We start from the raw sequence: 15,426 nt of genomic DNA, 5'->3' as shown, positions 1-15,426 counted from the left end.
TCTCATGTGTAGAAATATTTCAGAGAAGTTGCTGCAATTTCTAGTTAGACTGGATATTGACAGAAAACTGATACAGGTGCACGATCCTTTATCCAGTCATCTAAAATCCAGAAAGCTTCAAAATCCGGCAAGTGGGGAGAGAGGCAGCAGCGCGAGTGGGGCAGGCGAAGGGGGAGAGACCGATAGAGCAAGTCGGGCGGGCAAGGGGGGAGAGACCGGCAGCGTGAGTCGGGCGGGCGAGGGACCGGAAGCGCAAGTCGGGCAGGCGGTGGGGGGGGAGGCCGGCAGCGTGAGTCGGGCAGGGCGACTGGAAGGGGGTGGGGGTGGATACGGCAGCACAATTTGGATGGGTTTAAATCTAGCTTTCCGAAATCCAGAAAAATCTGAAATTCGGAACACACTGTCCTCCAAGGGTTCTGGATTATGGATTGTGCACCTGTAGTACACATAATCATTGCTTCTTCATTTAAAGTTGTCTCAGTGTTGTTGAAACTCAAATAATCCCTGAACGATTGAATTTTGAAAGAGATGGCAGATTCAGTCCATTATATACATGATTCATCTCAAAGATTATACCACTCATACCTGTTTCTGACTGTGTTTAAGCACACCCTTTTGTTCTAGTCCACATTCAACCACTGACCTTTTCCCCCCTCTCTGAAAGAAAGGTGACCTTAATTTCTCTCTCTCCCTAAACTGCACACACTATTCAATTTTATTTTTTCTTTGGTAAAATATTTATTTCTTCCATCACGTTCATTAGTTCCCTATGTAACTGGGTATTCAAATCCCAAATATTTACTTGTGTTTAAAACCTTCCAGTTGCTCCCCATGCCCATCAGCCTGAAATAATTGCACTCATGTTATTCATAGACATGCAAACTGTGTTCCACAATGCTCTCCTGATTCTTTAAGCTTCTACATGCTCAAGATCAGAAGGTGGTGAATGCAGCTCAGATCATCGTACAACTGCCTTCTCTCCATTGACTTCATCTACATCTCCCACTGCCTAGGAAAGGTAGCCAACACATCACTCCACGGACACACTTTTTCCTACCATTGGGGTGGAGGTTTAAAAGTGTGAAATCATGGACCAACAGATTTACATAGTTTCTTCCCCAGTCATCAGGCCCCTGAAGGAACTCAACAATGTGAGCATGCTGCCCTTGCTTTGTATTAATTGATCTTTTTCTCATTGTAACTCAAAACTATGGCACTCATTCTCCTGTTCTACCTTACTTAGCTGAATGATTGTTCGAGTTGACCTGCTGAATCCCTTGCAGAACAACCATTCTCACTAAGAAGTCTCTTATACTCATACACTGCATTAAGTTTCCAATGAAAAATCAACTTAAACTAAACTCAGTATTCATCTCTTGCCATATTACATTCTCTTGGCATTGAATTCAAAATGAATACAGGTAGACTCCCACTTATGATGATGTTCGGTTCCGGGATTCACATCAGAAGCCAAAATTATCCTAAGTCGAAACCAGGACGTCAGAAGCTCAGATGCGCGGGCGGCCGGGGCATTTCCGGAACTCGAAATCAAAAGTACGGAGTCTGACCATCGCAACTCGGAATATCGTAAATCAGAACATCGCAAGACAGGGTCTACCTGTATTCTTGGATTATCCCAGTAATCTGATAATTTGGCATCGTTTCCTCCCCTTTATTCTCTCACATACTATTAATGGTAAACTTTCCCCATACCTACTGGTTTCAATTTCTCTCCACAGTCCCACATTCTCTGCTCCACCACGCCTAACCTTATCTCCTCAATATCGCTAGTGGCTGGGAAGAGGACTCCATATGAATGTGAAGGCAGTCCTAATGTTATGGACAGACAATGAGATGCTGGAAGAACTCAGCAGGTCAGGCAGCATCCATGGATTGAAAAGGTCAGTCAACATTTTGAGGCTAAAGAACACGTGATGTTACATAAATGAAAGGGGGAATGAAGCTGAGGAGAGTCCAAGAGGTGATAGGATGTTGGACAGAAGGCAGGAAAGATTGGTCGAGGGAGAAACAACTTCACCCACCTGCCCAATACCCTATCACCTCTTGGTTCTTCCCCAGTTTCTTTCCTCCCCATTCTGCCCTCCCCCTTCCAATATGTGCAACTAACCGTTTCTAACCATGGATGCTGTCAGACCTAGTGATTTTCTCCAGTAGCTCGGTGCATGCTCAACGTTCCATTAACTGCAATGGGCTTGACTTTGCCAGTTTTCAGTAGGCTATTGGACAATTATGGCAAATGGCACCAGAGTTTGCTTCGACACACTGCATTACTCTTGAAACTAGCTAAATGGTTTAGGCTGCTCGCAGGGTCTTTTGTCCCTCCCTGGAAGTTTGGGGGGGGGGGGGGGGATGTGGTGGTGTGGACAAGGACTCCAGAGGATTAATAACATGAGGAGAAAGGGAGAAGAGATTTTACTGTCACAAAGTAACACGAGAAACACAAAAGTAACTTACACCAGCTGCAAATCCAGATGGATGAATCCAGGTAAGAGATACGTCAAAGTCTTTCCAGTACCAGTCTGTGCTATCCCGATCAAATCAATCCCCAGCAGAATTATTGGCCATGCTTGAGACTGAAACACAAACACATTCAACAGATCACAAAACTACAGTGCCCTCCATAATGTTTGGTACAAAGACACTTTTTAATTTAATTAAAACAAAGAGCACAGTAACAGACTATTTCGGCCCATGATTCCATGCCTCCCAATTACACTCAATTGACCTACAACCCCCAGTACATTTTAAACGGTGGATGGAAAGCAGAACCCCCCGAGGAAAACCCACAGACACAGGGAGAATGTACAAGCTCCTTACAGACAGGCGGGATTCAAATGCAAGTCCCGATTGCTGGCGCTATAACAGTGTTGCAGTATGCTTAATTGCTTCATTGATGCAGGTACAAGAGAGCTAGGCTTGCTTCCAAGTTTTTGATCACTTTTCGAATCTGTAGTTGCCATTTTTCAACATGAGGACCAGAGTTGTGCCAATGAAAGTCAAAGAAGCCGTTATGCGGCTAAAAAATAAGAATAGAATAGTAAGAGATTACCAAAATCAACTGTTTGGAACATCATTAAAAAGGCATACAAGTGAGCTCAGAAATCCAAAAGGGACAAGTGGGCCAAGGAAGATCTCTACTGCTGTTGACAGAAGAATTCTCATCACAATGAAGAAAAATCACGAAGTCTATCCAAGACAGGTGTGGATATGTCAATGTCTACTGTCCGCAGAAAACTTCATGAACAGAAATACGGATGCAAACCACTAGTTAGCCACAGGAACATGATGGCCACATTACTGTTGGCAAAGAAGAATTTAAAAGAGCCTGCAGAATTCTGGAAAAAAATTGGGTGGACAGATGAGACCAAGATTAACCTGTATCAGAGGGATGGCAAAATTAAAAGTGTAGAGACGTAAAGGAACTGTCCAAGACCCAAAGTATACCAGTTCATCTGTGAAACATGGCGGCGGAGTTATTATGGCCTGGGCATGTATGGCTGCCCTGCCACAGGTACTGGTGCACTTATCTTCACTGATGCTAATAACTCCTGATGGCAGGAGCAAAATGTCTCAGAACTTATTGGACGACACCTCATCCTTCAGCAAGACAATGATCCCAAACATACTGCCAAAGCAACAAAGGAGCTTTTCAAAGCTAAAAACTGGAAAATTCTTGAATGGTCGTCAGTCACCTGATCTAATTCCAATTGAGCATGCCTTCCATATGCTGAAAAGAAAACTTTAGTCATGTTTATTTGTCATTCATACCATAACCAATGCAATGTAGAGTGAAAACAAGATAGCATTTCTCTGGACCATTGAGCAGGTTATTTATATGGCGAAATTACATCAGAAACATTTTTATATAAATATCATGTTACATATGCTAGCCCTGTGTCCATGGAGTTCAGAAGCCTCACAGCTCGTGTGAAAAAACTTTTGCAATCTGGTTGTGAGGGCCCGAACGCTCAGGTTCCTCTTCCAGGATTGCAGGAGGGAGAACAAATTGCAAGAGGGGTGTGTGGAATCTTCACACTGGTGCATTTAAGCTGCAGCACCCAGGAAGCCCTCCTGGGACCCAGGTGCGATTAATGAAGCAAAGGTACCTCTAGCACCTTTTAAGCTGAGGGGGGATAGCCCCAGTAAATCAACCCAGTGATTTAAGGGGGGATCCCACCCCCTCAATGACCCCCCCACCAGCTGTCAGTCTTCCCCCACCGTTAATCGCGCTCCCCTCCAACTGCGGCAGCTGTCTCCTCTCCTCTCTCCCCCGCGGCAGCCGACCCCCTCCTCTCTTCCGCGGCAGCCGACCCCCTCCTCTCTTCCGCGGCAGCCGACCCCCCTCCTCTCTTCCGCGGCAGCCGACCCCCTTTCCTCTCTCCTCTTCTCCACAGTAGCCAACCCCCTCTCCTCTCCCCTCTGTGGCAGCGACCCCTCTCTCTCCCCTGCGGCAGCGACCCCTCTCTCTCCCCCACGGCAGCGACCCCTCTCTCTCCCCCGCGGCAGCGACCCCTCTCTCTCCCCCGCGGCAGCGACTCCTCTCCTCTCGCCTCCGTGGCAGCGACCCTCTCTTCCCTGCGGCAGTGATCCCTCTCTCTTTCTCTCCTGCAGCAGCGACCCCTCTCCTCTTTTCCTGACTTCTCCACCTGGGCCCTAGCAGTGCTCTCTCCCTCCAATCACCGCAGACACTTTAGTCGGGGTTTCCTAGGTCCGACCATTTCAAGTTGCCTTGTGAGTGGGGTACTAACCGGACAATTTGCCTGGTTAACCCCATTTCACAAGACAGTTTGAAAGGACCTAATTGTTTATGGCTTTCTGCAAACAATGGCTGTTATAAATGTCTATTATGGCAGGGAGAGAGACCTCAATAATCCATTCAGCAGCTTTTGCTATCTGCTGCAGGGACTTGCTTTCTGAAATGGTGCAGTTCCCGAAAGCAGTGATCCAGTTACATAGGATGCTCTCAATGCATCCCCTGTAGAATGTAGTGAGGGTAGAGGCTGGAAGTTGGACTTTCCTCAACCTCACCAGGAAGTAAAGGTGTTGTTGGGCCTTCTTGGCAATGGATCTGGTGTTGGGGACCAAGATTCCCTGCCAGGTGCACACCAAGGAATTTGGTGTTCTTGACTACCTTGTCAGAGGAGCCGTCAATGGTCAGCGGAGAGTGGAACCCTAGGCTCCTTGAAGTCAACCACCATCTCCTTTGTCTTGTTGACATTCAGGTGTAGATTGCCAGTCCATTAGTTTTTTGCACCTTCTCTCTGTGAGTTGACTCATCGTTCTTGTTTACGAGCCCCATCACGGTCGTGTCATCTGCAAACTTGATGATGTGATTAGAAATGTATCTCACTCTACAGTCATGGGTCAGCAGGATAAACAATATGGGCTGAGCATGCATCCCCGGGGGGGCCCCGCGCTCAGTGTGATGGTGTTGGACATGCTGTTTCTGATCCAGACTTACTGAGGACTTCCAGTCAGGAAGATGAGGATCCAGTTACAGTTGGGTGTTTCAGCCCAACAGATTCAGCTTCCTAATCAGGTGCCAAAACAAACAGGAGCTGAAAGTGGCTGCAGTATAGGCTTGGCAGAGAGTCACCAGACAGAAGATGCTCAGCAGCTGGTGAAGTCTATGAATCACAGGCTTCAAGTAGTAATTGCATGCAAGACATATGTAATAAAGTACTAAAACATGACTACTTTAATATACATACCATTGTTATGTCCCAAATATTATAGTGCCCTGAAATGAGTGGTGTATTTATAAAAAGTGCTGTAATTTCTAATAGTCAAACTAAAATGTATACAAATAACTTTGAACAAAATCTGGAATGTGCACTTTATCACATGTGAATTGTTTTAATTACAAATTTAAGACTATAGAGCACAGGGGATAGGATAAATCCTTTTTATGGAGGGCACTTTAAATCTCACTGGCATAACCAAAGTAATCATCTTACAGTAAATGCTTGAACACAAAGTGAAGTCTTCATACCTGGATTGGTGTTGGGCTCTGGAAACCAATTCTCCGAATGTTTGCCATAATCTCTGGATAATGCTGAAATGCTTCCATAAATGAGCGTACCGGATTAGGAATTTTTCGCTCTTTGCCTTCAATCATGTCTTCACACATTATATTGTTGTTTAACTTTCTACAAAAACATACCAGTAGAAGGAAAATCTGAAACTCTATATACCTTAAATATATTATATGCCAATTTTCCCTTCCAACCCGGTCACAAATAATGATATTTGAAAAGTAAACAACTGCTCACCTGCTTCTATTTCTTTAATCCACCTATTAGCTGGGGAAGAGGGGATGAGTGGGAGGGATGGAGAAAGTAACAAAAGGGTGAAGTAAGAAGACACTGTGATTGTAGTGCAATGTACAAAAGTGCTGGAGAACCTCAGCAGGTCACATAGCCTCTATAGGAAGCAAAGGAATGTTACCAATGATATGGGCCTGAACCCTTTGTCAAGATGGGAGCAAAAATCAGGCAAATGTCTGAATATAACCACTTACAGCACAGAACAGGCCAGTTCGGCCCTACTAGTCCATGCCGTAGCAAAACCCCACCCTCCTAGTCCCACTGACCAGCACCTAGTCCATACCCCTCTAGTCCCCTTCCTATCCATGTAACGATCCAATCTTTCCTTAAATGTAACCAATGATCCTGCCTCGACCACGTCTGTCAGAAGCTCATTCCACATCCCCACCACCCTCTGTGTAAAGAAATTTCCCCTCATGTTCCCCTTATAATTTTCCCCCTTCAATCTTAAACCATGTCCTCTAGTTTGAATCTCCCCCTTTTCTTAATTGAAAAAGCCTATCCACATTTACTCTGTCTGTCCCTTTTAAAATCTTAAACACCTCTATCAAGTCCCCTCTCAATCTTCTACGCTCCAGAGAAAAGCCCCAGTCTGCACAACCTTTCCCTGTAACTCAGACCCTGAAATCCAGTCAACATTCTCGTGAACCTTCTCTGCACTCTCTCTATTTTGTTTATATCTTTCCTATAATTTGGTGACCAAAACTGTACACAGTACTCCAAATTTGGCCTCACCAATGCCTTGTACAATTTCATCATAACCTCCCTACTCTTGAATTCAATACTCCGATTTATGAAGGCCAACATTCCAAATGCCTTCTTCACCACACCATCTACCTGAGTATCAACCTTGAGGGTACTATTTACCATAACTCCTAAATCCCTTTGTTGCTCTGCACTCCTCAATTGTCTACCATTCAATGTATATGACCTATTTAAATTTGACTTTCCAAAATGTAGCACCTCACATTTATCTGTATTAAATTCCATCAGCCATTTCTCAGCCCACACCTCCAGCCTTCCTAAATCACCTTTTAATCTACGGTAATCTACCTCACTGTCCACACCACCAATCTTTGTGTCATCCGCAAACTTGCTTATCCAATTCTCCACCCCTACATCCAGATCGTTAATATATATAACAAATAATAGTGGACCCAGGACCGAACCCTGAGGAACTCCACTAGTCACCGGCCTCCAATTGGACAAACAATTTTCTACCACTACTCTCTGACACCTCCCATCCAACCACTGCTGAATCCATTTCACTACCTCTTTATTTATACCTAAATATTGAGTTGGAGTATTGAGTGGGACAGCATATTTTCAGGTAAAGATGTTAATGAAAAATGGAGGATATTCAAAAAAGAAATTTTGAGGGTACAGAGTAGTTATGTCCCAGTGTGGATCAAAGGAAAGGCTGGAAGTCAAAGGGAGGCTTGGTTTTCGAGGAATATTGGAAATTTGGTTAGGAGAAAAAGGGAGGTGTACAAGAGGTATAAAAAGCAGGGAGCTAAGAAGTTGAAGGAGGACTACAAAGAGTGTAGAAGGAATCTTAAGAAAGAAATTAGAAAGGCCAAAAAAAGGCTGAGAGTAAAAATAAATCCAAAGGGTTTCTATAAGTACATTAAAAGTAAAAGATTAGTGAGAGATAAAATTGGACCCCTTGTAGATAGCGAGGGTAGGCTGAGTGAGAAGTCTGAGGAAATGGGGAAATTTTGAATGATTTCTTTGCCTCGGTATTCACTAGGGAAAAAAATGTTGAACAGTTGAAGTAAAGAAAAATAGTGGGGAGGTCATGAAGCATATAAGGATAACCGAGGAGGTAGTGATGGCTGTGTTAAAAAAGATAAAGGTGGATAAATCTCCCGGACCAGACAAAATATTCCCTAGGACACTCAGGGAGGCTAGTGGACAGTTAGTGGGGCCATTAACAGAGATATTTAGGATGTTAAAAAGATAAAGGTGGATAAATCTCCCGGACCGGACAAAATATTCCCTAGGACACTCAGGGAGGCTAGTGGACAGTTAGTGGGGCCATTAACAGAGATATTTAGGATGTCACTGGCCACGGGGGTGGTGCCAAAGGATTGGAGGGTGGCGCATGTGGTTCCACTGTTTAAGAAAGGGTCCAAATGCAAACCTGGGAATTATAGGCCTGTAAGTCTGATGTCTGTGGTGGGCAAGTTGATGGAAAGTGTTCTGAGGGATGCTATTTACAAATTTTTGGAGGTACAGGGATTGATAGGGAGTAATCAGCATGGTTTTGTCAGGGGTAGATCATGCTTGACAAACCTGATTGAGTTCTTCGAGGGGGTTACAAAAAAGGTTGATGAAGGGGAAAGCTGTGGATGTTGTCTATTTGGACTTTAGTAAAGCTTTTAACAAAGTTCCCCACAGGAGGTTAGGAAAAAAGGTGGAGGCATTAGGTATAAATAAAGAGGTAGTGAAATGCATTCAGCAGTGGTTGGATGGGAGGTGTCAGAGAGTAGTGGTAGAAAATTGTTTGAATAGAAAAGTTGGGGGGGGGGAGAGAAAAGAGTAGAGAAGAAGGGGCAGGGGAGGAGCCCACCTGCTTCTCCCTCCATTCAGAAGCTACCTCCTCCCCTATCACCTCAGCTTTTTTTCCTCTTCTGCCCTCCCACCCACATCCATCCAGGACCTCTTGCCTGTTGGCCTGTGCTCCTCCCTCTTCTTCCTTCCTTACCCCTTGCCAACTTTCTGATCATACCTTGAAAAAGGGTTCAGCCGCAAAATGTTGGTAATATCCCTTTGCTTCCTAGTCACTGCTGAGTTTGTCCAGTACTTTTGTGCATTGCCCAACAATGAGTGGGATCCAGCTCTGAGAAATACATCTGGATACAAGATGCATCCAAATCTTGTATACATCAAGACTTACAAAGCTTCTCAGATATATTTTTAATGTAAATGAACACAATAGAATTTCATCCAAACCTGCAGAGTGTGTGTGTGAGAGAGAGAGAGAGAGACAGACAGACAGACAGACAGACAGACAGACAGACAGACAGACAGAAAGAAAGAAAGAAAGAAAGAAAGAGAGAAAGAGAGAAAGAAAGAAAGAGAGAAAGAGAGAAAGAAAGAAAGAGAGAAAGAGAGAAAGAAAGAAAGAAAGAAAGAAAGAAAGAAAGAGAGAAAGAGAGAAAGAGAGAAAGAAAGAAAGAAAGAAAGAAAGAAAGAGAGAAAGAGAGAAAGAGAGAGAGAGAGAGAAAGAAAGAAAGAGAGAGAAAGAGAGAGAGAGAGAGAGAGAGAGAGAGAGATATCTCCAAATGTAAGGCAAGGCATTCTCCATAAGGAAAGACTTTATTGAAGATGGCACATGTGAAAGATACCAATATTATATCAGGTTGTGACTAACATGGAGTGCAGAACATTATAGCAGAGGAACTGGCCTTCAACCTATAATGTCTATGCCCAAAAGGTTACCCCAATTAAACTAAACATCTATGCCTTGCAATATGATGCTCATCCCTCCAATCCCTGCATATTCATCTTGAACTATCTCAAGAACAAAGATGCAATGCCTCAGTTTAAAGTCTGGCTCAGTGTGGGGGTTAAATATTAAGACTCCAGCATCTGATCAAGAACTTGTTCAACATAAACTGGAAAACTAAAAACTTTCTTAATTCAGCAGGTGAAACACTATGTGTGAATACACGGCACAATTGTTCTTTGTGGCAAAAGGAAGATCATGAACAGACCCTCCAATCGTTTTGTTGCTTTGATTCTCTGATGGGATACAGTCATTTTGGACAAGCACAATGTTTAATACCAGACCTTTGCAAATCTGTTCCCCTTTAAACAGTGGTTTAAAGATAGATGGGAGCCAACATTTGGTCAAGGCTCCATGAAGGAGCCATGATTGACATCCAGGTGTGGAATCTGCAGTTACTGATGTTTCCACGTCCATTTGTAATTTCAGATGACAAATGCTACATTTGAGAGTTACTAACCAAGAATCCCAAGGCAGACAAAAATCAGATTGGTGGATAGAGGGCATCCCCTAGCAGACCTAGGTACTCGGAACTCTTGCATGCAGCCTCAGTTCCACCAAAATAATGTGCACAGGTTTTTGGACCAGGTTGTGCCTGTGATTGGATGAGAACCAAATGACTGCAAATGGGGCTGAAGGAAACACTCTGTGGTTACATAATCCAGGAATTCTGTTTTTAAGCCATTTATGCACCTTGTAGCCAAAAGGTGGTGCTGTGTACTGTGATGGGTACTGAGCATTCGCTATTTACAGTACTATCTAACGGATTCATGGAGTCAGCAGTTTTTGAAGCTAAGAAATACCACTCAGAGCAAGCCACTGGTAAATGTGGATGGGCATACCACTTCTTAACATGTCAATGCTGATTAGGTGACATCAAACCCAGTGAGCATCATACTAATTACAACCCAGTGCTACACATACTCTGTGCACTAATGCAATTCAATTAATGGCGAACATATTGACATGTGTGTACACACACACACAAACAAAATCTTCATCGCATTTTATTTAATAAAAGATGAAGTAGTCGTCGTCAGTTTTTTTTTTACTGTAAAGGCTGGCAAAAGCTACCACGTTAACCTCCCAGCTTTTACTGTAAATATGTCAGATTAAGGACTCCACATACAGATGGAAAAGTCTTAACAGGAAGCAGAAACATGTTAGTTTTTATATGCCAATCATAGTCAGAATTCAGCTAAATAAAGACATCAAAAGAAAACAAGCACAGGCTTCATTTATAAAAATAAGGGAAAAAGGATTACACTAAACTTATATGAAACCTGGTTATGCCACACGAAGCATTGTGAAGTCTGCGCTTCATATTATAGGAACACAAAATCAATGAAGGCTATGCAAGAAAATATTAGCAAGAAAGATACAAGAACTGAGAAAAGACATCAGCTGGGGATCTTCTCCTGAATGGATATCAACAAGCAAGCTGAAAGGCTTCTCGGTTTGAAATGAATAGGGTATAACGTGAGAAAATATGTTCATGCCATAGAGGCTGTAACTAGGAGCCATACATATTAGACAAATAGAAATATACCCAAAGGAAATTTATGGGAGAAACATTTTAAATGAAATAATTCACATGAATACAGATAATAATTCAGACAAATAGACATCGAAAGAAAATGTCATATTTAGAAAGTAATTTTACTCCTACAAATTCCAGCATTTTGCAAATTGTGAATCTGTAACATATGCAAGAACTCTTTTATCAGGGTATCTGCAATGATTAAAAAGTAGACTGATATTTGATGGAAAATGGGATTTGTGGGCATATGGTTGAAAGTCTTGTCAACAGAGACAGACAAGTAGTGTCAGCAGAGAAATGGCATGAATTAACTGGACGGGGAGTCAATAAATTTTTTTTAAACCCAATAAAATTGCAGGTACCGGTAATATTTCAGGATTCTGGGATGAAGTCAAAAGAAACATGAAGATTGAGTTTACAGGGGGTTTCCATTGAAGGTTGTTGCCAGTGTCAAGTTAAAAAATTGAAAAGACCAGCAATTCATAGTAGTAACCATTTCACTCCCCTAGAGGGCGCCAATGCCATGGCTTCAGAACAAAAAGCAAATTAGAGCAAATGCCCAGTTCACCACCAGCTGCTAAACTTCACAAACACTCATTAACCAAATGTTTAAAAGAGACTGATGATGGTAATTCACTTTGCCCTTCCTTCATGTCTTCTTGAGTTTGCTTAAAAAGACATGGCACTTCCTTGGGGTTATCACCTTAAGATCCATGGCAAGCCTGAGATCTCTTGAATAAATCAAGCCAAGCCAATAAGACTGCAAATTGTGTAGGTAGCTACGCAACTTTCTGTGCTGATATATTTAAAGCTAAAGCAGACTAAGCCTTTGAATATTTTCTTCATCTTTTTCACTTTCTTTCAGCTTCCTTAGTATTGCATTGTTGAAATGTGCACAGCCCTTGGATTTGGGAAGAGAACATTCTTCACCACAGTATGTACAGCATTACAACTCTTTGACCCATAATGTGGTGCTGACCTGGATAAACCAACTCCACATCAATCTAATCCTTCCTTACCTCAGAGTCCATAACACTCACCAATTTTTCTTACATCTATCGGAATGTCTCTATTGTATCAGCCTCAACCACTATCCCTGGCAGTGCATTCCAGTTGCTTGCCACTCTGTGTAAAAAGCTGACCTCTGATATCTGCCTTAAACTTTTCTCCATTCACCTTAAACAGATGTTTTCTGCATTAAAAAAAAACCTTGCATAAAAGCTGCCGGCTGTCCACCCTATCCAAACCACACAATCTTGTACACCTCAATTCAGTCACTTCTCATCCTCCCTCACTCCAGTGAAAAGCCCCCAGCTTGGTCAACCTTGCTTAATAAGACATGTTGACTGCATTGGAGAACATCAGGGTAAACCTTTTCTGCACTCTGTAATGCTTCTGCATCCTTCCAAGAATGAGAATCGTGCTACAAGTGTGGTCTAACCAGACTTTTAGAGAGCTGCAACATTACCTTGCAACTCTTGAACTGAAACTCCAATAATGGAGGCCAGCACACCATATACCTTCTTAACCACCCCATCAACTTGTGCAGCAGCTTTGAGGGATATATGGACTTGAATTCCAAGATCAGTCTGTTCCTCACTGCTGAAAATTCTGTCATTAACCATGTAGGTGGCAATTCCAATTATTTTCAGGTTTATTGTCAGAGTACATATATGACATCACATACAATCCTGAGATTCCTTTTCCTGCAAGCGAGGCAGAATTACCAGTTTTTGGTAGTGCAAACAACAAACTGTACCCAGTGTATACATGTAAACGAATAAAGAACAGGTAACAAATGTAAACAAGCTGACTGTGAAATACAATCAATAAAGGGCATAATTAACTCCTTAAATGATTCGTGATTGAGTGGTGCGAGTCTTTTGGCCCCTATACCTCTTTCCTGATGATAGCAGTGAGAACAGAGTGTGCTGGGTGGTGTGGATCTTTGATGATTGTTGCTGCTCTCCAACAACAGTGTTCCCTGTAGATGTTCTCAATAGTGGGGATGGTGTTGTCTGTGATGTCCTGGGCTGTGCTCTCTATCTTATGGAGGGCTTTACGCTCAGAGGTATTGGTGTTCCCATACCAGACTGTGATGCAGCTGGTCAGCACACTTTCCACCACACCTCTGTAGAATTTTGCCAGTGTTTCTCATGTCATATCAAACCTCCACAAATTCCTGAGAAAGTAGAGGCATTGACGTGCTTTCTTCACAATGTTATTAGAGTATTGGGTCCTCTGAGATAGTGACCCCTAGAATTTAAATTTGCTCAACCTCACCACCTCTGTTCACTCAATGATTGTAAACCTCTGGCTGTCCTTTCCTGGTCAATTATCTGGTCCTTAGTTTTGGTGACACTGAGTTCAAGGTGGTAATTAGTGTACCATTCAGCCAAGTTTTCAATCTCCCTCCTGTATGCTGACTCATCACCTTTACCGTGGTATCGATGGCAAATTTTTAGATGGTGTTATTGTCTTACCGAGCCACATAATGATAAGTGTAAAGTGAGTAGAACGGGGGCTAAGACCCGGCCCTGTGGTGCTCCGGAACTGATGGAGACGTCCTTTCCAATCCTCCCTGATTGTGGTCGGGAGTTGAGGAAATCCATGATCCAATTACACACCAAGGTGCTGAGTCCCAGGTCTTGGAGTTTGCTGATCAGTTTTGAGGGGATGATGGTGTTAAATGCCAAACTATAGTCAATAAAGAGCATCCTGATGAATGCATCTTTACTGGCCAAGTATTCCAGGCTTTGTGTAGAGCCAGTGAGATGGCATCCACTGTAGACCTGTTGCTATGATAGGAAAACTAGAATTACACAGTTCAAAGCCTTCAAATTCTTCATCAGAAGATGCTTCAGTGAAATTATAGTGAGCCACAACCTTTTCAAGCTTTTATTTCTAACTAAATCTTTTGTTCAAACAAATTGTGCCTTTAATGCTGCAAAATGATTAGCAACTTTGACGAATGGAACCATAACTTATTAGATTCCTTACATTTTTTTTTCCCTGAAATTTTTTGTTTTCTATTTTATCTTGGTCTATGGGTTGTATTAAAGATGTTACATCAGGAGCCAAAAAGACAGTAAACACATTCCCAGAAACTAGTTTCATTCAGTAACAACAGGCGCAAAAGTTATCCAGCAGATCAAGTCTTCAGCCTTTTCCCCAATGATCTCAAAGGGTATGAACATTAAAAAAAATTCTTCATCTATCCATATATGCTTAGTACTTAATTTGAAAATGTTTCACTCCTAAGCTCTTAGGGCAGCAAAAGGCTCAGAATTCCTGCTGTATCACTACACACTGGAATAGTCACTTGATACTTAAATCCACAGAAGAGGCAGGGAGCAGGCATGGCATTGGCACTGAGTGTGAGAACTGGTGCAAACCACATCATAGATTCATTGAGTGATAGACAAAAGTCTGCAGATGTTGTGATTGGAGTAAAGTAACTATACCATAAAGGGCTCAGTCTCAAAAAGTTGGTTATATATCTTTATCTTCTATTGACACTGAGATTTGTTGAGTTCCTCCAGAATTTCTGTGGGTTTTGTTTTCAGATTAATTGAAGCTGCATACACTTTCTGCTGCTTCATGACCAGTCCACTTTCTTTACAACTGATGCATTCGAGCAGATGAACTCAAAGTGTGGGTCAATACATTGGAACTAGGTCATTGCAGCTTTCATAGAAACTTGGCTATCTCAGGAATGGCTGCTGAATGTGCAAGGCTTTAGATAGAGGGAGGTAAAAGAGGTGAGGGTGTGGAATTTCTGATCAGGAATACTGTCACGATTTCAGAAAAACGGAGAGTGGTGATAGGATTAGCTATTGAGTCAATATGGGTGGAAGTAAGGAACAATAATCCTCATGTGTCTATTACAGACCCCCCCCCCCCCCACCCCCCAACACACAATAGTTACAGAGACATCGAAAAGCATTGGGAAGCAGATTCGAGAAAAGTGCAAAAATAACAAGCTTGTAATGATGTTAAATTTAACGTTCCCCTTTATTGACTACACC

At 42.6% G+C, this 15,426-nt stretch overlaps 1 protein-coding gene across 1 annotated transcript in view; it reads right to left on the bottom strand.

Annotated features, from left to right (window-relative positions):
* Positions 1 to 15,426, bottom strand: part of ddx43 (DEAD (Asp-Glu-Ala-Asp) box polypeptide 43) — a 144,658-nt gene that overhangs the window by 88,156 nt on the left and 41,076 nt on the right. The window contains exons 6-7 of the mRNA XM_069885972.1: positions 6,014 to 6,170; positions 2,476 to 2,594 (exon numbers count right to left, since the gene is read on the bottom strand). Of these exons, the coding sequence (XP_069742073.1) occupies positions 2,476 to 2,594; positions 6,014 to 6,170 (276 nt within the window). The remainder of the gene's footprint in view (positions 1 to 2,475; positions 2,595 to 6,013; positions 6,171 to 15,426) is intronic.

The sequence above is a fragment of the Narcine bancroftii genome, chromosome 6 (assembly GCF_036971445.1).
Source record: "Narcine bancroftii isolate sNarBan1 chromosome 6, sNarBan1.hap1, whole genome shotgun sequence".
Taxonomy (NCBI): domain Eukaryota; kingdom Metazoa; phylum Chordata; class Chondrichthyes; order Torpediniformes; family Narcinidae; genus Narcine; species Narcine bancroftii.
Note: the sequence above shows the minus strand (reverse complement) of the source record. Positions and strands in the feature narration are given on the sequence as shown.